At 56.2% G+C, this 27621-nt stretch overlaps 1 protein-coding gene across 2 annotated transcripts in view; it reads right to left on the bottom strand.

Moving 5' to 3' along the window:
• The window catches only part of Zcchc14 (zinc finger CCHC-type containing 14), a 54032-nt gene extending 28773 nt beyond the window's left edge, over positions 1–25259 (bottom strand). The window contains exons 1-2 of one of the 2 annotated variants that reach the window (XM_042702210.1): positions 24759–25259; positions 24652–24722 (exon numbers count right to left, since the gene is read on the bottom strand). In XM_042702210.1, coding sequence (XP_042558144.1) covers positions 24652–24722; positions 24759–25257 — 570 coding nt within the window. In that variant the 5' untranslated portion in view covers positions 25258–25259. Of the gene's footprint in view, positions 1–24651 lie in introns of both variants that reach the window. The other variant, XM_042702209.1, reaches the window with a different exon arrangement.
• Positions 25260–27621: the final 2362 nt, after the last annotated feature.

Genomic DNA, 27621 nt, shown 5'->3' with positions numbered 1-27621 from the left:
AAAATGAAGGGAGGAGTACACTGACCAAGATACACTGCACCCCTGAACTGACATGTCAAACCCCTTTGTACAACTACGTAAAGATCTAAAGCGGTAAGGTAGTAGAAGCCTTTCAATCACACCAAGCCAGCATCAGGGGCCCTGGGTCCCAGCTCACAATGCTCTAGACACCCTGACCTACTCTGAGGTAGAATCAAAACGGCAGGCCACAGGCTCTCTTGACCAGGAGGCCAGCATGACAGCTGGTGGGGAAGCTCCTGGCATGCCCCGCCCCCAGCACAGAGGAAAAGCAGCTCCCAATCCCAGGTCGCAGGGGCAAAGCCAGGCGAAGGTGCACTCTGACCAGACCCACAGCAGGACTGGCCCCTGGCCCCAAGCCCCTCTCCACAGAGGAGCCCCAAGGCTCCAAGGAGGGGACATTCACCAGTGTCCACATACCCAGTCAGGAGTTCTGGAAGTGGGCAGTAACTCATCTTGCTCTTACTCGCTTTCTCCCTCTTTCCTCCCCCCCGCCCCCGCCACTCAGTCCCGGGGCCTGGGTACTGTCCCTGATCCTCTCTGTGCTCAAGGCAAGTGCTCTCTATCACTTCAGCCACAGCACCACTTCCAGATTTTTCTGAGTAGTTTATTGAAGAGTCTCAAAGGGGCTGGGAAGGTAGCTCAGCGGTAGAGTGCATGCCTTGCAAGCATGAGGCCCTGGGTTCGATTCCTCAGCACCACATAAACAGAAAAAGCCAGAAGTGGCACTGTGGCTCCAGTGGTAGAGCGCTAGCCTTGAGCTGAAGAGCTGAGGGACAGCGTCCAGACACAGAGTTCAGACCCCATGACCGGCAAAAAAAAAAGTCTCAAGGACTTTCATGCCCAGGCTGGCTTCGAATGGTGATCCTCAGATCTCAGCCTCCTGGATAGATAGGATTACAGGCGTGAGCCACCTGTGCCCTGTATTTCTTGTTTTCTTCGTGTGACTTAATTGGTGGCCAGACTGGACACAAGGTGCACCTAAGTGCAGGCTTGGAAAGGTCTTGCTGGTCCCAGGGAGGACCACAGGCCTGGAAGACTACAGGAAGAACTTCCTACACACAGACAGGAAGGGCTGCAGGCTACAGACCCAAGCCACAGCTCTGTGCCCAGGGAAAAGGCAAGTTCCCCAACTGAAACACACGCGCAGCATCCAACACACAGGCAGAAAGAAAAGGCTCTAGAATTGTAACTCTAAAACGATGCACTTGCTTTCTTCAGTACTGTCTCCCAAAGCAATTCTCTTGGTCTCCCAAATGTTCACTTTTTCCAGGCAGCCTTTATCTCCACTCTGCTCCTTGTTTACATTCGAAGCTGCCTCCCGGGAGCTTCCCAGAAATGCTGTTTTGGGTTATTTTTGGTCAGGGAAATTGGTCCACGTGACTCAGATGCTCTGACTCACGCTCACCGCAGAGCTCGCTCCCGACACTGACTGACTGAGAGGAGCCAGGCCCATCAGGACCAAAAGTCGCCTTCCGCAGCTGCGCACCAGAGGACAGGCCAGCGGAGGCGGCCCACCCCCTGGGCTTCCCCGGCTCCTTCACTCTCTCCTGCGGCTCCTTGCCTTCTTCCCAGGTGAACATCAGATTCTCTGCTTGCCACTAGCTGCCCTTCGCCTGCATGGCCAGCTCGGACGTGTCCTCCTCTCCACACAACTGCCACCATTGCAGCGAGACTTCTCCATGCTCAACAGCGCTTTTTTTTGGGGGGGGTGGGGGTAGGGGTTGTTGTTTCCTATTCACAGCAGACTCTCCTGCTCTTAGAACAATGCCGGCCACATGCTGGCATGAAGGGATGTGTACAATAAAGAGCAATCCAACTTACATGGCACATCCGATGAGTACAAGTAAACTTCCTGCAAATCAATCCGGGCTGACACAGTGCTGGCCTGCCAGAGCTGCACTGCTCGGGAACGTGGAGTCCGGGGAGGGAGGCCTGAGCCCCAGGGCCCCGCCTGCTGCCCCCACCAAAGCTCCCTTCCGTCCCTGCTGATGCACAACTGGGGTGCTCTCCTGCTGGCCTGACTCCGGGAGGCCACAGCCGCTCTGGTGCGTAGTCAAGTCCCAAACCGGTGCTCATCCAGGCCGGGGCCAGGCCAAGGCCAGCACACCGCCACCTAGCACCCCGGACCGCCATGATACCGGCCTTGTTGGAACAGCCAGGGGCGCACGGCTCTGGTAGGAGAAACGTGAGGGGGAGCAGGGGAGTTCTCCTCTGTGTGAACATTCAGACCAAGGGACCACAGCCCTGCAGGGGAGGTGATGCGCTCAGAGCCGCTCAAGCGGCATGCAAGCTGGGGCCGGGCGTTCACCTGAGGCTGGAGGCCCAGCGAGGCCCACCCAAGGCCTGGCGCCCAGCAAGGCCCAGCGCCCAGCGAGGCCCAGTGCCCACCCAAGGCCCACCTGAGGCCCACCCGAGGCCCACCCAAAGGCCTGGCACCCACCAGAGGCCCAGCGAGGCACACCCAAGACCTGGCACCTAGCAAGGCCCAGCGCCCACCCGAGGCTCACCCAAGGCCCAGCGAGGCTTGGCACCCACCCGAGGCCCAGCAAGGCCCGGTGCCCATCCCTGGGCCCGACGAGGCTCACCCAAGGCCCACCTGAGGCCCAGCGAGGCCCACCCAAGGCCCAACGAGGCCTACCCGAGGCCCAGCAAGGCCCACCCAAGCCCCAGCGAGGCCTACCCGAGGCCCAGTGAGGCCCGGCACCCACCTGAGTCCCACCCGAGGCCCGGTGCCCACCCGAGGCGCAGCAAGGCCCGGTACCCACCCAAGGCCCACCTGAGGCCCGGTGCCCACCCGAGGCCCAGGAGGCCCAGTGCCCACCTGAGGCCTGGCGCCTACCCAAAGCCCCCCCCCCGAGGCCCAGTGCCCCCCAGGCCCGGCGCCCCCCAGGCCCCACGCCCACAGGATGAGGCACAGTGGCAGCACTTGCTGTCCACAGACGTTGAGACTGTTTAAAAAGGTTTTCCTCATTCAGGAAACCTGATGAACCTAACATGCAGGCTTCTCTAAAGTGTATGTTTAACTTCCAGCTTTTCAGGGGTTCACTGGAGTCTTGTGTGCTGTCCCTGTGCTCAGATCTCAGCCTCCAAAGAGCTAGGATTACAGGCGTGACCCACTAGCATCCACCTTTATTTTTTTTTTAATTTTAAAATTAAGCACCAGAGACATGATTTATATTCTCAGACAGTAAGTGTTCTTTCCGATCTGCTTCTCCTACTGCAAATGATATGAACACGCACAGCATGTGGATCTCTAGAAACCTGAACGGCAGCGGGGAGTGGTTCCTGGAACCAACAGCCCCAGCAGCCCAGGAGGCTGAGATGCAAGGTTCCAGACCCGCCTGTGCCAACGGTGAGACGCCATCTCTAGATAAGGTAAACGCGTGTGAGCTGGTGTAGCTCAGTGGTAGCGTGCGTGCCTAGAATGCACAGGGCTGCGTTTATTACCCGGCAACCAAAACACTAAATTATAAATTTCAAATCCAGACAGGGCAAGGCAGTCCCTGAGACTCTTTATCTCCAATTAACCACCAAAAGGCCTACTGGGATTGTGGTCTGGGTGGTAAGAGTGCTGGCCTTGAGCAGAAAAGCTACAGGCTGTGCCGGTACAGGCACAGTTTAAAACAAGCATTAAAGAGAGAAAAACGGTGTGTGTTTAAGATACATCCTAGGACTCACAGGCCGAACTTCCAAGAATTTATTATTTACTTGGCAGCACTGGGGTCTGAGCTCAAGGCTTCACACCATTGCTAGGCAGGTGCTCCAGCCAGTACCCAGGCCTAGAAATTAAGCTTTTAAAAACTTATTCCAGCCAGGTGCTAGTGGCTCACACCTGTAACCATAGCTTACTCAGGAGGCTGAGATCAGAGGATAGTGGTTTGAAGCCAACAAAGTCCATGAGACTCTCATCTTCACTAAGCTACCAAAAAAGCCAAAGTAAAGCTGTGGTCCAAGTGGCAGAGTGCTAACCTTACAGCAAAGAAGCTCAGGGACAGCGCCCAGCCCTGAGTTCCGGCCCCAGGACTGCCCGCCCCCTCCCCGCCCCCTCTCTTTCCTCTCCCCTCCCCCACCACCCACGTTTGATTTCCAGCTGGGGACCATTAGTTTGCTGGCTTTTCCAACACACTCAGAAGTCAAGTGTAAGGCCACTTCACAGTAGTGCTGCGTGTGAGATGTGAACCTGTCACACACCTGTGACTGCCAGTGGCACTCACAGAGACCACCATATTGTGTGTCTGCTCTCCTAATGGCGAGAGGGGCCTGGTGTGATCCTCACCCACATGGCCTCGAGCCCCTGGGTGGGAACAAAGCAGGAGCACGGCTGGGCCCTGCCCTGCGGTCCTGTGGGCTCGCCCAGGGCCGCCCTAGCCTTGCTGCTTGGAGTCTGGCAGCCGCAATAACTTCGGAGGGCAGCGGCCAGCATCTGCCCTTCTCCTGGCAATGGACGGCTCGCCCCACCAGGACTGTCCAGGCCTCGCCGCCCACTCCCGGCCCCCAACAGTGCCCACCCCTGGCAGCAGCAGGCATCAGGCCCAAGCCCCGCAGCTCAGCCCACAGCCCCTCACCCAGTCCTCCCATGCACACGCTCTTACTTCCCACTGCCCTCTGGCCTGGAGCTTCTCAACGAGAAGCCTGCAGACCTCCAGGGAACAGCTGGCCCTCTCTTCAGACATTTTGGGTACATCGTAGGGAGGAAATTCTACTGGTGGTCATGGAGACCAGGGCAGCACCAACACGTGGCACGCAGAGACTGAGCAGCCCTGCCCAGGGCACAGGCTCAGGACCACTGTGGCCAGGTGACAAGGGTGTTCCCCACTGCAGGAGGCCACAGACACTCACCTCCTCACACCAAGGCCCAATGGACAGGTGTGAAGACAGCCCGCTGAGGACGCAGAGCAGACCCGGCCCCAGCTTTCTGAAGACAGAAATGCGCAAGCAGGCAAGCGTGTGCTACGTAACCCAAAGAGGTTTATGCCAATCCTGGAAAAATGACAGCTGCTAGCTTAGGCAGCAGGCCTGGCTGTACCAAGCAGAAACGAGTCATCCGTGGTGAGGGCAGGAATGGGAAAGGACATGGGGCAGGCAATGGCTCTGTGGAGGGGACCCTCAGAATCACCTGGGAAGAACAACGCGGATGCCGTGACTCGTGGCATCTGCAGCGCTGGCTCTGCCCTCAGACCCACACCTCACACATGATACGCACGCCAAGCTGCTCAGAACAGCACTGTCTGCGACGATAAAACTCGCAACGGCATTAAGGCAGGGTTGGCTCCCACGAGAGACTAGCCAAGCAGAAGGGGTGAGGAAGCGTGGCTGTTGAAGCCGAAGGGACTCTAAGGCATGAGTTTAAACAGCCAGAGAAGACCGAAGAGGCCACGCAGGACACACAGCAGCAGGACAGCAGGCTCTGGGCGTGTATCCTGACGTGACCCCTGCAGCCCCGTTCCACACACAGATCTTACTGTCTCCACAGCCATGTTTTCTCCAAGGCCACGCAGTGGGTTCAGTGGGGAACAGAATGCAGTGTGGCCACTTGTCCTTCAACCAGAGGCGGAGTGGATAAGTCAAGGGGCACAGGGCACGCAGGGCTGCCACTAGGACAACTCAGACACGACCAGCTCCTTGCTGGCTGAGGGATACAGGCCTGAAGATGTCACCCGCTCGGCCTCGGCCTCCTCCCGGTGAGATGGAGATAATGGCATCTGCCGCCAGGGCCCTCAGAGCGTCATGTGCGGGCACCTCATGGCTGTGACCACTGGGGCCAGAAGGGCATTCAGTCCACACAGGTGCTGTCACGGAAACAAAGTCCAAGCGCAAGCGCTCCTGCAAGGGGGACCTCACCAAGCCAGCAAGAACTCTCTGCCCTGCTCCCCCTCCCTTCCCCTCCCGCCCCCCAACCCCCGGCCAGGCAGCCATCTGGGGCTGCACACCCTGTGCTGGAGCCAGGGGCCTTTTCCTTCACACAAAAAATAGGCTCTGACATGACAAGTAATCTATTCTTGGGGGAGAGGGGGTGCGCGTACACGCATGCAAGCATGCCCGCGCACATGAGACCAGCTCTGGGGCTCCACCTCAGGGCCTCCTGCTTTGAGCCACAGCTCCACTTCCAGCTTTTTGCCGGTTAACTGGAGGTAAGAGTCTCATGGTCTCAGCCCCCTTGGGCAGGTTTTGAACTATGATCCTCAGATCTCAAGCCTCCTAAGTAGCTAGGATGACAACTGTCAGACCACAGGCAATCAGTTCTAAAACTAGCATTTCGCGTCTGAAGTGCAGTGACGAAGCTTAAGAACCGGCGGCTCGGTGCTGCAAGCGGTGGCTCCGGCTGAGGCTGCCGTGTGCCGTCCTGCTGACAGGTATGCAACTGCTGTGGTAGCAACAAGGCGGACAGAAACTTCTGCTTCTCCCTGTGCTCCGACCTGAAGGTGGGGATGCCGGAGCCGCAGCGGGCCCGTGGTGCACGCTGCCGCCCGGGTGGCGAGAAGGCGCACACCCCACGTTGTGCCGACGCTCACGATGCATGTTTATACCTGACTGGACAACTCCAGAGACAAAGGCACGGAGATGCTCACAGACAGGTGAACAGGGGAGAGTGTGTGCCAACACAGACAGGCCCTGAAAAGGACAATGGAGAACACACCCATATCAGCAGCACTTCTCCCGAGGAGACAGAACAGTCACTACTTTTATTTATTTATTTATTTATTTATTTGGGTCCAGTTGTGGGGCCTGAACTCTGTGCCTGGGCGCTGTCCCTCAGCTCTTCAGCTAAAGGCTAGCGCTCTACCACTTGAGCCACAGCGCCACTTCCAGCTTTTTTTCTTTTTGTTTATGTGGTGCTAAGGAATCGAACCCAGGGCCTCATGCATGCAAGGCAAGCGCTCTACCACTGAGCCACCTTCCCAGCCCCAGTCACTACTTTTAGAATTTAGAAAAAAGCTAAAGATTAAGTCTAAATATACATTCATTCCTACAAGATATGAATGAAACGGAAAAGTACAACGTATCTGCTCTCCCCTTCAGTGCGCCTCTACCGTCTACCCACACAAGCCAGCGCTGCCCTGGGAGCAGCAGCAGCGGTGGCGAGAGCTTCGTCAAGACCCCAGAGGCCTGTTCCTAAGGGGAGAGGACAACTTCCCTGGAACTGAGAGGTGGACAGCCCAGACCAATGGTCTGGAAGCTGCCTGAAGCCGAGGCCTGGCTGGCAGGAGGCACACCACCAAACGCATGGGCAGGGCTGGAATTAGGCACAGAGAAGCTATGGCTCTGCGAGAAGACAGGCCAGCTGGCGCCTCCGGCACACATGGACTCCACTGCCTGCCACTAAACCAAGTCTGGCCAACAGACCTCTGATGTCAATCTCCTGCCCAAGCAGCCGCGGTGGTGCGGGACGCAGAAGCATCTGCTAAACACTTCTAAGCAATTCAAAAAGAAAAAAAAAGCCTACTACACAACAAACCCATGCTCAAAATTAAAAAGTGATGTGCAAGCATCTTACTAACGTAGTCATTATACGTCTCTATACTCTGAACAAGAAGAGATCGCTTATTAGTGAAAGCTATTTGCTGACTTTGGCCAAGTGCAAGCCAATGCTAACCAAAAAAAAAAAAAAAAAGGCACATAAAAACATTCCGTTCACTATTTCTTACTCTAAGCACCCCTCCTTGCATAAAGAAAGAGAGGAGGGCAGGGGAGGGGAAAGGAGGAGAGGAGAGGAGAGGAGAGGAGAGGAGAGGAGAGGAGAGGAGAGGAGAGGAGAGGAGAGGAGAGGAGAGGAGAGGAGCGGAGAGGAGAGGAGAGGAGAGGAGAGGAGAGGAGGGCTGCTGCACATCAAGGCACAGGAGCTAGGGCTCCCCAGGGCGGCAGCCAGCTCCTCCCATCCCTGCCCACCTCCACAGATCGCAGAGGCTGCTAGAGTTGGCACTACGGAGTGCCAAGACATCGCAGAGCACAGCAGCAGCCCGCATGCGGCGGCTACGCACACTAGCCCAGACAGCTTCCTCCTCACCCACCCAGTCGTTGGTGTCAGGATGGCCCCTTCCAGGTGTGAAGGCTGAGGCATGCAGAGGGCTGGGCGAGGACTCTCCGCTCCGCTCCTCTCCCGGCCCGCTCTGCTGTGCCCCATGCAGGCAATGGGATGGCCAGGGCCGACCCCCTTTATTTCACGGCTCACTTTCCATGACTGCTCTCCACAAAAAGAAAAGCTTTGTATAACATGCAATACAGTATTTGCACAGACTGGGGAGAGTTTGAGTAAGCTAGGGAATGGGACTGCAGTGACACACCATGCCCTGGAGATAAGCGGCTCCAGGGAAGACCCAGACCCACCAGCTGCGCCTCCAGAGGAGCCCCCCCCTCCCCCTCCCCGTCTCTGTCTCCCTTAGCCCCACAGTGGCTGGCTCAGCAACAGGGCCTGTCAGCAGCAGGGCCAGTGCGCAGCAAAGGCTCTGCTCAGAGCACCATCCTTCAGCAAGAACTCGCATCTGAGCTGCAGGCTGGGAAGAAGCACTACAGCTGCTACAGACAGACCCGTGTTGGCAGGGATGGCAGGGATGGCAAGGGGGCATAGGCAGTGGTCACAGGGCTCAGCCAAGCCGGGAGCCGGCGGCTCACGCCTGTCATCCTAGCTACTCAGGAGGCTGAGATCTGAGGATCGCGGTTCAAAGCCAGCCCGGGCAGGAAAGTTCGTGAGACTCTTATCTCCAATAAATCACTAGAAAACTGGAAGTGGTGCTGTGGCTCAAGTGGTAGAGCACTTGCCTTGAACTGAAGAGCACAGGGACAGCGCCCAAGCCCAGAGTTCAAGCCCCACAACGGACAAAAAAAAAAGGGCTCAGCCATGCAGGAATGAAGACCTGTCCTAGCAAGAACCAAAGGCCCCTGCCTGACAGAAAGCCCAAGCTCACACCACAGCCCTCTCAGGGCCACAGGGTGTCAAAGGCTAGCAGTGGGCGACAAGCTGCAGGGACCCGCTGCACCGCGCCGCAGCCGGCAGAGGGAGGCAGCCCCTGGCGCTAACCTTAGGGCAGCAGGTAGGGGACTGGCTGCTGGTACAGGCCATTATCGTGAAAGCTTTTGCATGAAGGACTATGAACTTTCACAGTGGGTTTTAGGAACAAGAGCGTATTACTTTCCTGCTTCCTGTTTACAAAAGGGTCTTGCTATGCTGCTGGCCAGACTGGCCTGAGCTGGAGCTTCCCACCTCACCTCCACGGCCCGGCCACCGGTCCTGGGCCACTGCACCTGGCTAGACAGACCAGTGTTCTCTGTGATAAAACTGGAATCATCCTAGTAAATAAATTATCCTGACGATTTGATTCCTAATCCAAGACCTGAATGCCTGCAATGGGCCACTGGAAAATGAAGATGAAGATCCGTGGGCCTGGGGAGAGCATCCTCAGCCCAGCCAGTGTCTAACCTCAGGGCCAGACTACGGCCATCCAAGGTGGAAGGAAGGAAGCTACCGAGGCCAGCGGGAGGAGCCATGGCCCCACGCCACTTGTCCCTGGCAGCTGGTGGGAACCAGCAAAGCTGCTCACTCAGAGGCCACATGTGTGGACGGAATGGACCAGGGAGGGCTCAGAACAGCCACGCACGACACGCAGTTCCAATCCTCCTCCCGCTAGACCCTCATCTATGCAACCCTTACCTCCGCGCTCCACCCCTGCAAGTTTACCCACAGAGCTGACCCCTCTCTCTTCAGTGCCACACAGGCCCGGCAGTTTACCGCCCTGCCGACGGACCCTCTGATCTCAAGGCCTGGGTCACCTCTCGGCTTCACACAACACCTTCTCCCCAGAGACAAGCAGCCCTGCTAGATGCAGGGTGCGTCTGCAGCACAACATGTGGATTACAAAAGCAGCGGTGCCACTCCCAGCCAGCCAGCCAGCACTATGAGTAGCCTCTTACACCCGGCTGGCACGGGAGCGGCCACTTACAGATACAAAAGCAGCCAACTGAAAGACCAAGTGCAAGCCCCAACTAGAGGGGTCTGCTTTGGGCAGGATGAGCACTTGGCGGGCAGTCAGCGGTGGTGCTCGGTGCCTGGCAGAGGAGGGGCAGTCCAGGTATAAAGGGAGCCTGCAGAGTCCTGCGGCTTAAAGCCAGGCTGCATCCTGGTGGAACTCCAGCAGACCGCAGCAGCGGCTGGATCCCCACACTTCACGCGGCAGTGGCAGTGTCCCCACACTAGATGCGGCAGCAGCTGGATCCCCACACTGACACAGCAACAGGACCCCACACTTGACGAGAGTCCACCTGCTACAGACTGCGCTGTGGCACTAGTGACCCCTCGGGGACACAGGCTCCAAGACAGTGAACACAACACAAGCAGAGCAGCAAGCGCGGCCAGAAAGCGCAGCTGGGAGTCAGAGAGCAGCAGCACGGGACTCGCTAGGAAAGAACTAAATGCAGGGCTCACAGGAGCCCAAGAACAAGCCTGGCCCTCGACCACAGGAATCAAGTACCAGCCCCACCAAGAGAGCAGAGGCCTCTAGCCGTAAGCCATGGTTAGAATTAGCCAGCACGAGTACTCAGCACCTGCAGCAACACTCAAGAAAATATGATTTCCTGAACTAAAATATCTACCAGACGGTTTGGCATCTTACAGGACTTAAAGATGTATCTGTATAAAGAGTCCCACGGAACACATATACCACACACACTCCACACACAGTCAGACAGAGTCAGATACAGAGAGAGAGAGAGAGAGAGAGAGAGAGAGAGAGAGAGAGAGATTTGAGAAGAAAAAATGAGCAAAGCTTCAGGGATCTGTGTGATAGATATTAAGTGGAGCCGGGAGCCAGTGGCTCACGCCTGTCATCCTAGCTACTCAGGAGGCTGAGATTTGGGGGTCGCAGTTCAAAGCCAGCCCGGACAGGAAAGTCCGTGAGACGCTTATCTCCAAAAAACCACCAGAAAACTGGAAGTGATGCTGTGGTTCAAGTGATAGAGCGCTAGGGGCTGAAGAGCTGAGGGACAGCGCCCAGCGCGTTGTGTGCACTGATGAGCTGAATCCTCCCAGTTCATCTGCTAATGGTGCACACTCCTGACCTCAAGCCCCACCAGCCATCACAGCCCACGCCTATCTGGGCATCAGGGATGGAGGGTCACAGTTCAAGGCCAGCCCAAACATAAAATTTTGTGAGACTCCAGCTCAATCAGTGGCTTGGTACAGTGGTGGGCACCCGTCAGCCCAGAAACATGGGAAAATCCACATGAGGAGGAGCACGGGCTAGACATAGAGCGAGAGTCTTCCTTAAAAATAACCAACCGAAGGGGCTGGTGTGGTGGCTCACGCTGAAAGCGCCGCCGGGCAAGCCGGGTGAGGCGCTGCCGCCGCTTCCCCACAACCCCACAACGCGGGCCTCCCAAGGTGCCCCACTCCAGGCACACTGTCTACGTCCGCCAGCGCCCGCAGGCTCTTCTAGCTTTCCTGCCCCGCCCCCACCCCTAGCTCTTCTGGATCTTGTTAAAAGGCCCAAAATGATGAGGGACGGGCTGCTTCTGACCCCATAAACCAAAGCACCTCCTTGAACCAGCTGCAGTTCTAGTACACACTGTAATTAGGCTCACGGTGAGTCAGCACAAGGCCTGCATACAATCGTCTAGTAATCCTATTGATACATCTACATAGCGTCATCAATAATTTGGAGATGGTTCCACGGAGCGCCCTTATCATCGCGAGTCTGGCGACTGCTTAAAGCACCCCTCCACTGGGATTGCTGTGGGGTTACTTCCACTCAATAGCATACCACAGTGTGCAGGTCACCGCAGGCTAAGTGGTGTGAGCATTAAAGGAACACAGTTCACACTTCTTTCACAACAGCTAAAGAAATGACCCCATCCCTACCGAGACCATGGAGGACAGCTCTACCAAGGATGCCAGGGCCGGGTGACTGCCCCCATTCAGCCCGCCTCAGGCCCCGGGGACAGGCCTACCAAGGTTTCTCCCAATAAAAGCTTGGGTAGGGCTAGGAAGGTGGCTCAGTGGTAGAGGGCTTGCTTTGCATGCAGGAGGTCCTGGGTTCGATTCCTCAGCACCACATAAGCAGAAAAAGCAGAAGTGGCGCTGTGGCTCAAGTGGTAGAGCGCTAGCCTTGAGCTGAAGAGCTGAGGGACAGCGCCCAGGCCCAGAGTTCAGGCCCCATGACCAACAGAAAAAAAAAACAAAAAAACCAACAACTTGGGCAGGTCAGTCAAAGACAATTAAGGAGAACACAGATCTACACAACACAGGAGAGAAACAGCCCCAGCCACAGAGCTGGCTTCCACGCTATCGCCAGGCGGCCACGAAGCGCACCCGTCCCAAGTGCTCTCATCCACTGGCTGCGCACCCTCACCAAGCCCGCCCACGGCAGAGCTGGAAGACAGTCTCCGCATCCCAGTGCACCCCGTGACAGAAATGCCAAGAACCCCAGGGTCACACAGGACACAGGCTGGGACAAAGAGGACATGAGAACCCAAGAAGCAGGAGCCAGGGAGCGGAACACTCTCCAGGGGGAGTGCCACTGAAGGAAGGCGGAGGGCGATGAAGGACTACACAGAGGCGGCAGAGGACGTGCAACCGCAGACCCGACTCCGGGAAGCGCAGCCACTCGGAGAAGACTGGGAGCACCTTCCCAACACCATCCCGGAGAGGAGCACTGACACAAGGAGAGACAGGCCAGCAGGCCACAAGACCTGGGACCAGCGCGCGTTCCAGGCCAGATAACACTGTGCGTGCAACAGTGCCACGTTACGTGAAACGCATGTTATGTGAAACATGTATGAGTAGGAGAATGCGTACAGTGTGTAACATGTGTAACATAGATGCTTTGTGTTGCTTTGTTTTGTGCCAGTCCTGGGGCCAGAACACAGGGGCTGGGCACTGCCCCTAAGCTTTTCTGCTCAAGGCTAGTGAACCACAGCTCCACTTCTAGCTTCTGGTGGTTAATTGACAGTAAGAGTCTTTCCTGCCCGGGGATGGCTTCAAACATGATCCTCAGATCTCACCCTCCTGAGTAGCTGGGATTATAGTGTGAGCCACTGATGCTCGGCTAAGTAATATATAATGAACTTCTACTTATGCCAAAAAGAAAAAAATCAGAAGCCATACCAAAAACACTCGGATGACCAAAAAAAAAAAAAAGAGGGAGGGCCTGGGAGAGAGAGGCAACAGAAGACACTTGTAGGAACTAAAGAAATGTATTCATTACCGACTCGTGTAACTGTAATCCCTCTGTACAGCATCTTTATCATAATAAAGTAAAACAAATAATTTTTAAAAATGTAAAACAATGTGCAGCAAAGTCAAAAGACAAGATTAAAAAAACAGAAAACAAGTACTTAATCCCGGTTCAAGACAGTATCTTTGACACTTAAGGAAGTTTATGTTCTCTCCCTCACCCTCTCTCCCTCCTCTGGGTACCAGGGGCTGAACTTAGGGCCCAGCACAGGGAATGCTGTCACCTGAGCCGAGTCCTCATGATTCCTGTCTTGCCTCTCAGACGGCTGGTTCATCAGGCACACGACCACTCCTGGCTTGTTAGGGTGCCTCACTAACTTCCTGCCCAAGCTGGTGAACCCTTCCTGGAATCAATCCTTCCAATCTCCACCGTACTTGACCTAAACAAGGAACTTCCAAAACATAAAGAGCAACAATCCAGAACAAGAGAGCAGGATCTATGAGGTATCCCCAACAATCAACGAAGTGGGTCATTTGTAAGAACATTCAACCTAGCCAGGCGCCAGTGGCTCACAGCTGTAATCCTAGCTACTCAGAGGAGGCTGAGATCTGAAGATTGCAGTTCAAAGCCAACTCTGGCAGGAAAGTCTGTGAGACCCTTTATCTCCAATAAACCACTCAGAAAACCAAAAGTGGCGTTGTGGCTCAAGTGGTAAAGCACTAGTCTTGAGCTGAAGAGCTGAGGGACAGCACCCAGGCCCAGAGTTCAAGACCCACGACCGACCAAAAAAACCAGAACATTCAACCTGAAAAAACACTCATCACTCATCACAGGCCCCAGCTCCTGCTGCGGTGTAGGAAGTAACTGCTCTGCTCTGTTTTCTGCTCTCAACCTACAGACAGCCTGAGCGCCTACCAAGAAGTGAAGGTCAGCCGGGCACCTGTGGCTCATGCCTATAATCCCAGCTACTCAAGAGCTGAGATCTGAGCACTGTGGCCACAACACCATTCCTGGCTTTTTCTAAGCCAGCCCAGGCTGGCTTCAAATCATGATCCTCAGATCTCAGCCTCCTAAGTAGCTGGGATTACGGGTGTGAGCCACTGGTGCCCAGCTTGGAGTTTGTTTTTTTTTTTTCTTAATCCTCATGAATCTATAGTGAGAATGGGGGTGAAGAGTAAAGGAACCCTATTATAACAGCTGTTGGGAAGATAAACTAGTGTACCACTTTAAAAGCACTTTGGAGGTTCTTCAAAAAACTAAACAGAAGCCAGGCACTGGTGGCTCACACCTGTAATCCTAGCTATTCAGGAAGCTGAGATCCAAGGACTATGGTTCAAAGCCAGTCCAGATAGGAAAAGTCCTTGAGACTCTTATCTCCAATAACCCACAAGAAAACTGGAAGTAGCGCTGTGGCTCAAGTGGTAGAGCGCTCACCTTGAGCTGAAGAGCTGAGGGACAGCACCCAGGCTCAGAGTTCAAGACCCAAGACTGTCGACCGACCGACAGACAGACAGACAGACAGACAGACAGACAGACACAGACACACACACAGACACACACACACACACAAAGTGAAAGATCACTGCCACTGTTTGTGTACATAGGCACCATGCTCGTGGTGTGTAATATAAATGACATGGTCCTGCTGTCACAGTGAGATGGGGACAAGGGTCCACCCACAGGACCAATCAGGCACACATTCATACAGGTGTCCTCATGACAGGACGTGAGGGAGAAAGCTCCGGTCCAACTGCAAGACACAACAGACTGCCAGAACAGAACCAGGGGAAAGACGTGTGGAGGAAGACACGCGCCTCCTATTCTGTAAGTACATACAACCTCTGGAAAAGGTCTACAGAGAACTGTGCCGGTGCTATCTGCAAATAAGGTCAGAAGGACTGTGGAGAGGCCACAAACCTTGTGCTTCATTTGTATGTTTGCATTTTAAGAAAGGTTCTTACGCATGTAGCTCAGGCTGGCTTCAAACTCAAGACTCTTGAGCTGGGAAGGTGGCTCAGTGGTAGAGCACTTGCCTTGCATGCATGAGGCCCTGGGTTCCATTCCTCAGCACCACATAAGCAAAAAGAAAAAAGCCGGAAGTGCTGCTGTGGCTCAAGTGGTAGAGCGCTAGCCTTGAGCTGAAGAGCTGAGGGACAGCGCCCAGGCCCAGAGTTCAGGCCCCATGACAGGACCCAAAAAAAAAAGCTCAAGACTCTTCTGCCTAAGTCTCCCAAATGTTGGGATGGCAGGCATGCACACCACACCAGGTAAGAACTTGTTTTTGAGGTGAAAAAATGAGCGCTGCCGCAGCAGGGTAAAAGAACAGAGTACTTCTCGGCCCTGAGGACGTTCTGGGTCAGGAGCACCTATCGCCCAAAATCTTTCTGTGCTTTTGTAACTTCTTGCATCTGATTGCATTATCCATTTAAAAATCTTTCTTTTTTGGTTGTGCTTTTTCATGGGGCTTGAACTCAGCGCTTAGGTGCTGTCCCTCAGCTCTTTTTTGCTCAAAGCTAGTGCTCGACCACTTGGAGCCACAGCTCCACTTCTGGTGTTTGAGTGGCTGATTGTAGATTAGAGCCTCAAGGGAACTTTTTTGCTTGGGTTGGCTTCAAACTATAATCCCAAGATCTCAGCCTCCTGAGTAGCCAGGATTACAGGGGTGAGCCACTGGTGCCTGGCTCAAATCTTTAAGAAACTACCTGAGAAGCAGAGGACAAGAAGAACAAGATTTACAGAAATCTAGGCAAAAAGTTACCAAAGCTCATCTCAATCAACAAGCTGGATCTGGTGTTACACCGTTATCATCCCAGCTATACAGAACACATTAATAGGAGGATCACAGTCTGAGGCGACCCCTAGACCAAAATCTCAAGACTCTAACCTGAAAAATCAAAAAGAACTGGGGGTGTGACTCAAGTGGTAGAGTACCTGCCTAGCAAGCATGAGGCACTGAGTTCAAACCCTAGAACTATACTTAGGAGAGGTCAGAGGCTACAGGGATGTAACAGGAGCTGGAAATGACTCAGAGGAGAGCCCGAGAGAAGCAGGCATGATCCGGCAGGGTGAGGAGACATACCCGTTTGCACGTATTAAAGCAACAGGTAAATATGCACTTACACACACAGGAGGCGTCTCCAGGAAGCACGTGGAGCCTGCGCAGGGCGGGCGGCCATGACAGGAATGGCCAGGAGAGGCGGACACGGCCGAGGCAAGGGTTAGGCTTGGTTTAAAAGCCCGTTGGCTTTAATTAAACAAGCAAAAACAAGCTCACAACACCTGTCATCCTAGCTACTCAGGAGGCTGAGATCTGAGGGTCAAGGTTGAAAGCCAGCCCAGCTGGCAAAGTCTGTGAGACTCTTGTTTTCAATGAACCACCAGAAAACCGGAAGTGGTGCTGTGGCTCAGGTGGTACAGTATCAGTCTGAAGCAAAAGAGCTCAGGGACAGCGTCCAAGCCCTGAGTTCAAGCTCCATGACAGACCAAAAAAAAGCCCATGAGAAGCACAAGCATAGCCCTGGGAAGGTGGCTCAGTGGTAGAGCGCTTGCTTTGCATGCATAAGGCCCTGGGTTCGATTCCTCAGCACCACATAAGCAGAAAAAGCCGGAAGTGGGGCTGAATCTCAAGTGGTAGAGCGCTGGTCTACAGCTGAAGAGCTGGGGGACAGCGCCCAGGCACAAACATGTTTGCAGGCTCATGGCAAAGCTGGGGCATCTGACCTCAACATGTCCCTGGAGACACAGAGGAGAGAACGACAGAAGCCAGCCTCCAACAGAGGAAATGTGGGGAGAGAACTGAGTGGCGGGTACTGGTCTGGACAAGACTGCTCAAAGGCACGGGACTCGAGGGTCTACAAATGGCTCCAGAACCCAGGCCAGGCCAGGCCAGGCCAGCGGGCCGCGGGCCGCTCTCCTGACCTGCCCTGGACATGGAGCTGTGGACCTGACCTGCAATCAGAACATCAAACTTTCCAGCCTGGCTCAATGCAGAAGCACCAACCATGTGCCTGGCCGGCATTCTTGGTCATCACCATTTCTTAGAGGCGACGTCTCCACCACAACCAGGAAAAGCGTGCAAACGCCCAGCTGTGGAACAGCCTCGTTCCTTCATCTCCTGCCACCAGCAACCGTTCCCACAGCAGTGCAAGCCGCAGGCGGCTGCCATGTCCACAAGGGGCCAGGTCTTTCTCTGAGACTGAATTCTGCTACTAAACTAGTAGAAATTATTTCTCCCAGACGTAACCAAAAACTTACTGTGCTCTAACCAGTCCTGAAGGAGCTGGCAGGCATCAGCTCAACAAACAGCCTGTCAGTGCACTACCTCCTCACAGCTTTCCTGAAGTGGTAAGATTTGGATTCAAATTTGTCACAAAAAAAAAAATCCACGTTCCAAAGATGCTATGGACTCAAAAGGAAGGTTGTTGCACGGTACAGGGTGAAAACAGGAGGAATGAAGGCCAGGGACTGTGGCTTCGGCCCCCGCAGCCAGCCGGGGCTGCACAGGATGGTGGCATTCAGCCCAATCACCTGCCAACTCGCGTGGACAGAGACATGCGGCAAACCTGCCGCTTCTACTCCACAGCACCCAGCCCGCCATGCAAGGCTCTGCCCAGCTGAGTGAGGCCAACGAGAAGAGGCTGGTGTAAAAGAAACAGCCTTGCTTTAATGTAAGGGTCAAGGCCAGCCAGGGAAGTACTGCCCAGTCCATGCCAGCGTGTGGTGGCTGGCGGGGCCCCTCTCACTGCAGGACATGGCTGCTGTAAATGGAGGTGCCACCTGGAGCGCAACACAACTGCGTTCAAAGGAGTCCAAGTGCCCGCATCAGGATGTCACTATGAAAACGGGACACCAGGGGCCGGGAAGGTGACTCCATGGTACAGTGCTCGCCTTGCATGCATAAGACCCTGGGTTCGATTCCTCAGCACCACATAAACAGAAAAAGCCGGAAGTGTCGCTGTGGCTCAAGTGGTAGAGCGCTAGCCTTGAGCTGAAGAGCTGAGGGACAGCGCCCAGGCCCAGAGTTCAGGCCTCACAACTAACAAAAAAGGAAGAAAAGAAAAAAAAAAAGAAAACAGGACATCATTTAATCCTATAAAAACTGCCTCTTCCACCCCACCCCCCAAAAAAGAAAGACACTCACTATGGGTTAGGTGTTCCTGGCTGTGGAGTAACACTCCAGCTGTGTATACAACATGCCAGACTCAATGCATAGAGTGCAGCAGCTGGGCATGGCTCCCAGCTGCCCAGGAACAAATGTTCAAGCTCAAGACAAACAGAGCCTGGGGTCCTCATTACTCTTGAGCCACTGGTAGTGGCCACGGCTGCCGCAGGCAAAGTCTGCCTTTCAGGATGCTGCCTGGCTTTCAGCTACATGGAGCAAGCACAGTTAGAGTAACCTCAGGAGACACCACCCAATTCCTCACCTTTGCGCCACAATTATTTCCAATACCTTAGGAAGTGTAAACTGCTGTCTGCCTCTGACAAGAGCCTGTTCGCAGATTCAGTCATAGAACGTGTTTAAACCCACATTTTCTATAGTGCTCGCCACTAGGCCAGCCTGGTGTAAAACAGAACAGCTCCACAAGATACCACAAGACATGCACCCGGGGGAAGACTACCACAGCAGCACCTCCTTCCACCGCACCATTTAAAAACAAGATCCACCCTTGAAGGAGTTCTGCTAACATCAGTCAGTCCCACCTGGAGGCTGCCAGAACAGGGTGAGTGCCAGGCCCTACTCCCACACACCTGGGCGGGGAGGCCCGCAAACACCTGCCCTGAGGCTGTGCCTATGGCACCGTGCCCTGCCAGGGCCACCACAGGAGAGAGGCTCGGGCAGGCTGCAAGGTCCGCCTAGCAACACACCAAGAGGAAGCCCATCTCAGGAACAAAGCCCCTCACCACAACAGCCATGTTCAGTGTTTCAAGGCCTACTTGCTGAGTGTTAGTGTAAAGGAGTTTGCCATGAAGGAACATCCAGAACTGAGCATACAGACCCACTCAAAGTCTACCCACTGAGGAGCAGTAAACAGACTATGGTCTGCCCACACGAGGGAATACTGCTTAGCCAGAAAGAGTGAAAGGCTGGCCGGACCCTGGTGGCTCACACCTGTCATCCTAGCTACTCAGGAGGCCGAGATCTGAGCATTGAAGTTCAGAGCCAGCCTGGGCAGGGAAGTCCCTGAGACTCTTTTTGGGTTTTTTTTGGGTCCAGTCATGGGGCCTGAACTCTGGGCCTGGGCACTGTCCCTCAGCTCTTCAGCTCAAGGCTAGCACTCTACCACTTGAGCCACAGCGCCACTTCTGGCTTTTTTCTTTTTTCTTATGTGGTGCTGAGGAATCGAACCCAGGGCCTCATGCATTGCAAGGCAAGCACTCTACCACTGAGCCACCTTCCCAGCCCCTTCATGAGACTCTTATTGCCAATAAACCCCCAGAAAACTGGAAGTGGCCCTGTGGCTCAAGTGGTAGAGCATGATAGAGTGCTCACCTTGAGCTGAAGAGCTGAGGGACAGTGCCCAGGCCCAGAGTACAAGCCCCACGACAGACAGACAGACAGAAAGAAAGACAGAAAGAAAGACAGAAAGGAAAGAAGGAAGGAATAAAAGAAAAAAAGAAAGAAAGAAAGGAAGAAAGGAAAAGAGAAAAGAGTAAAAGGCTGACACAGGCTCCTTAAAAGCGATGCCACATGGAGAAGCCAGGCACGGAAGGGTTACACGGTGTGACCCCACATGTATAAATGACAACAAAGGACAGACAATGGGTGGTTTTCAGATGGGTGGAATCCAAGAGGACTGCTCACAGGTGCTGGGGGGGGTTTCTTTGTTGGAGATTGAAACAGCACTGATGGGCACCTGGGTAGAAATGTGCCACCGCCAGTGCCTCAGGACCCATGGGGGAGAGCAACCTCTTCCATCAGCGCACACTGTCACCAGCCCGAGAAACGACGACACACCGTGTGTATGTGTGGCTTTAGAGAAGGGTTCACTGTGTAGGCCGGCCGGCCCTGAACTGGACAGCCTCCTAGCCAAGCTCCCAAGTGCACCACCACACCCAGCCAGCCAGGGTCTTCTGAGCAACTGGGAATTGAACCTTTACTTGCCAGTGGCTCTGCCACTTGAGCTACACTCCCAACCCCCAAAAGCATATTTGTGCTGCATAAAAACTGCTTCAAAAACTACGGCATTTTCTTGGGTTTTCTTGGGGTTACTGGGATTTGAACTCTGGTCTTCATATTTGCTAGAAAACTTGAGCCACAAATGACTCCAGCTCAAACATGTCTGTGTCTGAAAATAGCATAAAGACAGTAAGTCCAAGGCCAACTTTCACCCACGGCAAGGCTGGGCGGTGAGTGGTCTGCACCTTCACAGACCACTCCTGTTCTTGGGTAAGGGACAACCAGCAGGGCAGCAACTGGCAGACTCTAAAGGTGTCTCCTGTTGGCCAGCTACCGAGAGAGAACTTTTTCCTTCCTGAAAATAAACTACTTAATACGCTCCATGCTTTTAAACTTTTAGTACTGGGCTGGGAAGGTGGCTCAGTGGTAGAGCGCTTGCCTTGCATGCCTGAGGCCCTGGGTTCGATTCCTCAGCACCACATAAGCAAAAAGAAAAAAGCCGGAAGTGGCGCTGTGGCTCAAGTGGTAGAGTGCTAGCCTTGATCTGAAGAGCTGAGGGACAGCGCCCAGGCCCAGAGTTCAGGCCCCACAACCGGACTCAAATAAATAAATAAATAGACTTCTAGTACTCCCCAGAACAACAATTTTAAAATAATATCACAATGAAGGGTTGAGAAACCAAGCAAATAATGAGAACTTCAGAAAATATAGGAAAAATAAAAACAGCCAGGCACCAGTGGCTCACACCTATAATCCTACGCTAACTTGGGAGGCTGAGATCTGAGGATCATGGTTTGAAACCATACCCAGGCAGAAAAGTCCATAGGACTCTGATCTCCAATTAACGAACAAAGAGTCAGGAGTGGAACTGTGGCTTAAGTGGAAAAGTGCCTTCTTTGAGCACAACCTACCAAAAACAAAAACAAAAACAAAAAAAACAAGCAAGCAAGCAGTGTGCTAAAGCTCTCTTTGCATTCTTTCTGTGAGCTGTTCGGTTGTGTCTTGAGCTTTTTGAGCTTGCTTAGGCAATTGGTGTTTTTCAAAGATAGAGACATGATTTGCCTTAGAAAATCCTTGTTTTATTTAATTTTGGGGGAAGATGGGGTATCCTGGGGCTTGAACTCAAGAGCCTGGACACTGTCTCTGGGATTTATTTTGCTCAAAGTTGGCACTCTACCATTTGAGCCACATCACCACTTCCGGTTTTCTGGTGGTTTATTGGAGATAAGTCTCTTGGGCTCTCCTGCTTGGACTGGCTTCAAACCATGATCCTCAGATCTCATCCTCCTACTTAGGAGTAGCTAAGATTACAAGCTTGAGCCACCTAAAAATTGGGCCTGGCCTAAAAATTAACTTTAGAAATGAGAGGATGGGCTGGGAAGGTGGCTCAGTGGTAGAGTGCTTGCCTCACATGCATGAGGCCCTGGGTTCGATTCCTCAGCACCACATACACAGAAAAAGCCAGAAGTGAGCTCTGTGGCTCAAGTGGTACAGCTCTAGCCTTGAACTGAAGAGCTCAGGGATAGCGCCCAGGACCAGAGTTCAAGCCCCATGACTGACAAAAAAAAAAATGAGAGGATATAGAAGAGGAAGAAGCAATCAGGGCCCCCTACTGGGCTTGGTGCTTGTCACTTACAGAATCTTCTACAGGTCACAAGATGGACAACGTCCTTCAAGGGGACAGGGAGACACGGGGGGGGGGGGGGGGGGGGGGGGGGGGCCTCTAGCCAAGGTCACGCAGCTGGTAAATTCAGTGCCCAGAGCCAAGAGAGGGTTTCATCTGGACAGAAAGGCTCTCTTATGGAAGGCTGAGGAGCTGGAAATGTGTAGTGGCAAAGCACTTTGTCTAGCATGTGCTCAGCACAGGAAATTTTTACTCTAGATTCAATTCACTGCCCTTCAGGGACAATCACAGCCATCTTCTGCATGAAACCAGGCATCAGAATACCCTGACAATGGGTGCAGATGCAAGAAGCTGGAACACAACTAACAGCACATGAACTGGCCCAAGTGACCAGGACTCTAGGGTCATTCCAGAGCTGACAACCTCAAAGAGGAAAAGCCTGGCTTTTCCACTTGACAGCTCAAACAGGATTTCTTTGACCAACACAAGACAGAGACTCTAGGAGAGAAATGAGTTTACAAAAACCAGAGATAAATATCACCAAAAAGACAAGATTTCAATTTAAAAAAAAAAAAAGAATATAGGGTTTTTTTAGAGATATTAAAAAGAAAAGCCAGCCAGTTGCCAATGGCTCACACCTGTAATCCTAGCTGCTCAGGAGGCTGAGCTCTGAGGATTGCAGTTCAAAGGCAGCACAAACAAGAAAGTCTGTGAGACTCCTCTGATCTCCAACTAACCACCAGCTAACTGAAGTGAGACTCCTCTGATCTCCAACTAACCACCAGATAACTGAAGTGGAGCTGTGGCTTAAGCCTTGAGCAAAAGGGACAGTGCCCAGGCCCTGAGTTCAAGCCCCATGACAGACCAAAAAAAAAAAAAGAAAGAAGAAGAAGAAAAAGAAAAGGAGCCGGGCGCTGGTGGCTCACGCCTGTAATCCTAGCTACTCAGGAGGCTGAGATCTGAGGATCGCAGTTCAAAGCCAGCCCGGGCAGGAGAGACCGTGAGATTCCTATCTCCAATAAACCACCAGAAAAACCGTAAGTGGCGCTGTAGCTCAAGTGGTAGAGCGCTCGCCTTGAGCTGAAGAGCTGAGGGACAGCGCCCAGGCCCAGAGTTCAAGCCCCACGACCGACAAAAAAAAAGAAAAAGAAAAGGCCACAATCCAAGGTCCAAAGATTCAAAAGCAACAACAAACCTCACCACTAGCTAACTGAATTTTTCCAGCCATTCCATAAAGGCAAAGTTTAAAGTTCAAGGAGCCCAAAGACATTGTACGGAGGCATTAGGGAATGGCTGGGAAAACATGATTCTCAGGCTTGAAGTGAGTTCAACCATACTCTACTTTCCAAAGAAACCACACATGGGCAGAGAAGGACTTTTCTCTAATGCAAACCTTTGGGGCTGGGCTCCAGAAGGCTGTTAAAAATTGTGAAGGAGGAGCTGGGAAGGTGGCTCAGTGGTAGAGCACTTGCCTTGTATGCATGAGGCCCTGGATTCAATTCCTCAGCACCACATACGCAGAAAAAGCCAGAAGTGGGACTGAGGCTCAAGTGGTAGAGCGCTAGCCTTGAGCTGAAGAGTGGAGGGACAGCGCCCAGGCCCAGAGTTCAGGCCCCATGACTGACCAAAAAAATGTGAAGATACAAACCTTTGAGAGACAGAAGCATGCTCCCTAACCCCAGACAGACAGAAGGTGCTCCCAACCCCAGACAGACAGAAGGTGCTCTCTAACCCCAAACGGACAGAAGGTCCTCCCTAACCCCAAACGGACAGAAGGTCCTCCCTAACCCCAGACAGACAGAAGGTGCTCTCTAACCCCAGATAGACAGAAGATGCTCCCTAACCAGGTGCAGGGCTGGTGGGCCTGGCTGGGCTGTCTCAGGGCAGGTGGGTCACCCGGTACTGGTAACTGAGGAGCAGGCGGCACTGAGGCTCTAGCCATTCTGTCAGTACATAGCCAAGCTCTTAACACACTCACTGACATACACATGCATATATACACCTGTGCACACCTGTACTCCTAGCCTGCACACACGTGGGGCAGGCTGGTGGTGGGGACAGGCCTGCCTCCTCCGCCACGTTCTGATGCCCTCCCAACTGCCCGGAGGCAGACCCTTCCTTTTCTAAACACAAGACCTGGAAAAACCCAGGTGGCCCAATGTTTAACTGTCCTCTGTCACCAAGTGGCTCGCTAGGAGGACAAAGGCCTCTACGAGTTTCAGCCCAGGTAGGAAACAGGACAAGGGGCCAGGAACCCTGACCAGGGATATCCTCCCTCCAGCCCACCCCACGAGCCCCAGGAAGGGGCCAGAGGACCAGCACAGACTTGAGAGTGAGTGGAAGCTTGGGGTCAGGATGAGGTGTGCAGGGCTGATTGGGCTGGGAGATGGAAGGGAGACTGGGGTGGAAACCGTGGATTCTGGATACAGGTCTCCAGTAGGGGCTTGGGGGGGGGGGGGGTTGGCGGGGGACTGCTTCAGCTATAGACTTAAGGTCAGGTGTGGGCCTAGAGTGAGGACTGGGAGGGGGGCAGGGCTGAGGTGGGAACTCGGGACAGGGGCCTGGGACTTGGGGCGGTGGGATGTGGGTCCGGACGGAGTTCGGGCTTGGGGTGCCGGTCTGGGTGCAGACTTCGGGCGGCCGGGGGGGGGGGGGTCCGGGTGCTAGGCAGCGCGCCCGCCCCTCCCCGCTCCCCACCGCACCGCAGGCGCGGGGCACTGACGCACCTTGTGGCAGGCCGGGCAGGTGGGCGCGCTCTTGCCCCCGGGCCCCCCGGGCCCCCCTCCGCCGCCGCCGCCTCCGCCGCCGCCGCCGCCTCCGCCGCCGCCGCCGCCGCCGCTCAGGCTGCTCTGGATCTGCGTGAGCTCCTGGCGCAGCACCTGCTTCTGGTGGAAGCTAAAGGCCGGGTGGTTGGAGGCCATGGTGAAGAGCAGCAGGAACTCATCGCCCGTGCGGCCCTCGTTGAGCTGCAGCCCGTAGTTGTGGATGATGGAGTCGATGTGCGTGAGCGTGCGGTAGAGCACGCCCGCCGCCTCGCGCTGCTCCGAGCCCAGCAGCGCCAGCGACACCAGCAGCTTGCTGCGCACCACCTCGTCCGTGAGGTTGGTGAGGCTGCCCAGGTCGGCCGGGTTGTTGGCCTTGATCTCCGAGTCGCGCAGCGAGTGGTAGTCCTTGCGCGCCAGGTCCTCCAGGCAGGAGCCGAGGAAGCGCAGCTCCAGCGGGATGCACAGGTCCAGCAGGCCGCACAGGAACTCCACGCGCTGCGGCGACGGCAGCTCCGAGAACCAGCGGTACACGCCGTCCCTCTGCAGCGGGCCGCGCTTCTCCACCATGCTGCCGCCCGCGCCGCGCCCCGCCCCGGGCCCGGGGGCCGCGCGGGGGCGGCCGGGGGCCGCGCCGGGGGCGCGCGGGCCGGGGCGGGCGCCGGGCGAGGCCGGGCGCGGGCGCGGGCGCGGGCCGGGCGCGCGCGGGCCGGGCGAGCCCCCCGCGGGGGGCCGGCGGGCGGGCGCGCGCGGGCCGGGGGGCGCCGGGGCGGCCGGGCCCGGGGCGGCCGGGGGCGGCGAGCGGCCTCGGGCCCCCCGCTCACGGGGAGGCTCCCTGCCCGCGCCCGTCCCCGGCGGCGGCCGGTGCGCGGCGGCGGCGGCGGCGGCGGCTGCTCCTCGTCGTCGTCGTCGTCGCCCGGGAGGCGGCCGCCCCCATCTCCCCCCGCGCCGCAGGGTCTGTCACTGCGGGCCGCCCCCCGACGGAGCCGCCCCGGCCATGCCGCCGCCTGCGCCTGCGCCCAGGCCGGCCGTTACCGCGGGCCGCGCGGCGGCGGCGGCGGCGGCGCCTCGGAGCGCTGGGCCTCGCGGGCGCGGCGGAGGGATCCGCGGACCGGGCCGCCGCCGGAGCTGCCCGCGCGGGCGGGCGGGCGGGCGGGCGGACGGGCGGACGGGCGGGCCGGGCCGGGCCGGGCCGGGCCGAGAGCGGCCGCCGGAGAGCGGAGGGAAGGCGCCCGCGAGCACGGGCGGCCGCGGCCAGCACCAGTGGGCGGGGTAGCTGCCTCTCGCGACAGCCCGGGCCGGCCAGGCCCGCCCCCCCCGCGCTGATTGGCCCGGCCGCCCGTCTCCGGCCGGGGATTGGCCCGGCCCCGCCACGGGATTCGCTCGCGTCTCGGTCCCGCCTCCGCGGGGGGCTGTCGATCACGCTGGCACCACCCCCTCTCGTCCCCCTCGCCCTCCCCCGGAGGCCGGCGCGACCTGATTGGTCGGCGGGGCCCGGCGGGCCGGAAAACCCGGGGCGGATTTCTGGGCGCTTTTGTTCACGCAGGTTTGAGCCGAGCCCCGCTTTGGGAGCCCGGCCAGGCCGGCGGCGGCCTTCCGGCCGCGCTCCCGAGCGTCCTTTGGGGAGGTGACGGCGGCCTCGGGAAGCCGCTGGCCCGGGCTCGCTGGCCCGGGCGCTGGAGACACCCGGATGTGTCCCTGCCGAGCTGTGTGACCTTGGGCGAGTCCCTCGGCCTCTCGGAGCCGCGGACGCCGCCCTGGCAAGGCGGTCCCCGCCCCTGGGGTCCCGCGGGTTGACGGTGAGCTCACAGAGGGGCCGGCCCGCCTGGGGTCGGTCGGCGGGAGCACCCCGCCGCACCCCACCTCGGCCCGCGGCACCCCGCTCCCCGCCCGGGGAGCCAGAAAATGCCAGCACGTGGGCCAAGGGGCCGCGGGCCGAGCGGCCCGGCCTGGGGCGGGCGGGGGAGCCGGGACGGCCCGCCTCCGCCGGCCACCGCGCGGGAGCCCCCCCGCCCCGCCTCCCTCCGCGGACCTGGCCCCCCAGGCCTCAGCGGTGCGTAAACGCCCTCCCAGAGCGCCACGTGGGTGCACGGGGGGGGGGGGGCACTCGGGTGGAGCACGGGGGTGGAGCACTGGGGTGGAGCACTTGGAGGTGGAGCTGGGGGGGGGCACTTGGAGGTGGAGCTGGGGGGGGTGGAGCACTCGGGGGTAGAGCAGTCTCGGGGTGGAGCACACAGGGGTGAAGCGCACAGGGTGGCCTCTCTCCACCTGCGCCCCTTGGGGGCATTTCCCCCCTACACCCACCCCCCCCACCTCCCCCCCGCAGCTGCCTGGGAGGGGAGAGGCCCGGGAGGGGAGAGGCAGGAGTGTCCCCCTCACTCACCTGAGTCCCCACCAGCTGTCTCTGCCAGTAACCTCATGAATCCAGGAGGACTCCAGCCACCACCAGAGAGGTGGCCACCTGCAGAATCGAAGCTCTCCCAGCCAGATAGCACCTCTGCTTCCCGTGGCCCGAGGGGGCTCCTTAGAATCTCTGCATCCCCAGGTTCTGATCCCAGCTCTGGCCAGCCCTGGGACCTCTCTGATCCCGTTTCCTCATGGGCTAAGGAAGCCCACCAGCCTGCCAGCCAGCTAGCCCAGTGGTCTGGCAGCCCTTTCTAGCTGGGCATCAGAGGGCAACGTTGCACCAGCCACTGGACCAACATCCTGCAGCTCCTGGCCACCTCCGGTCCACCTGCTGCCCTGCACTTTGCTATTTAATGTCGGGCCAGATCGGATCGTGTCTGCTAAAAGTTCACATCCACCTAGAGCCTCCACGTGTGGCCTGATTTGGAAATACAGTGTTTGTAGGTATGATTGAGATAATGGAAATAAGATAGCAGTGTTTTAGGCTAGCCCCCTCTCATTCAACAAGGCTGCCCTAAAGAAGGAACC

Source organism: Dipodomys spectabilis, unplaced genomic scaffold (assembly GCF_019054845.1).
Source record: "Dipodomys spectabilis isolate Male_0828 unplaced genomic scaffold, ASM1905484v1 ptg000318l, whole genome shotgun sequence".
Taxonomy (NCBI): Eukaryota; Metazoa; Chordata; class Mammalia; order Rodentia; family Heteromyidae; genus Dipodomys; species Dipodomys spectabilis.
The sequence above is the reverse complement of the archived record's forward strand: the minus strand, read 5'-3'. Positions and strand labels throughout refer to the sequence as shown.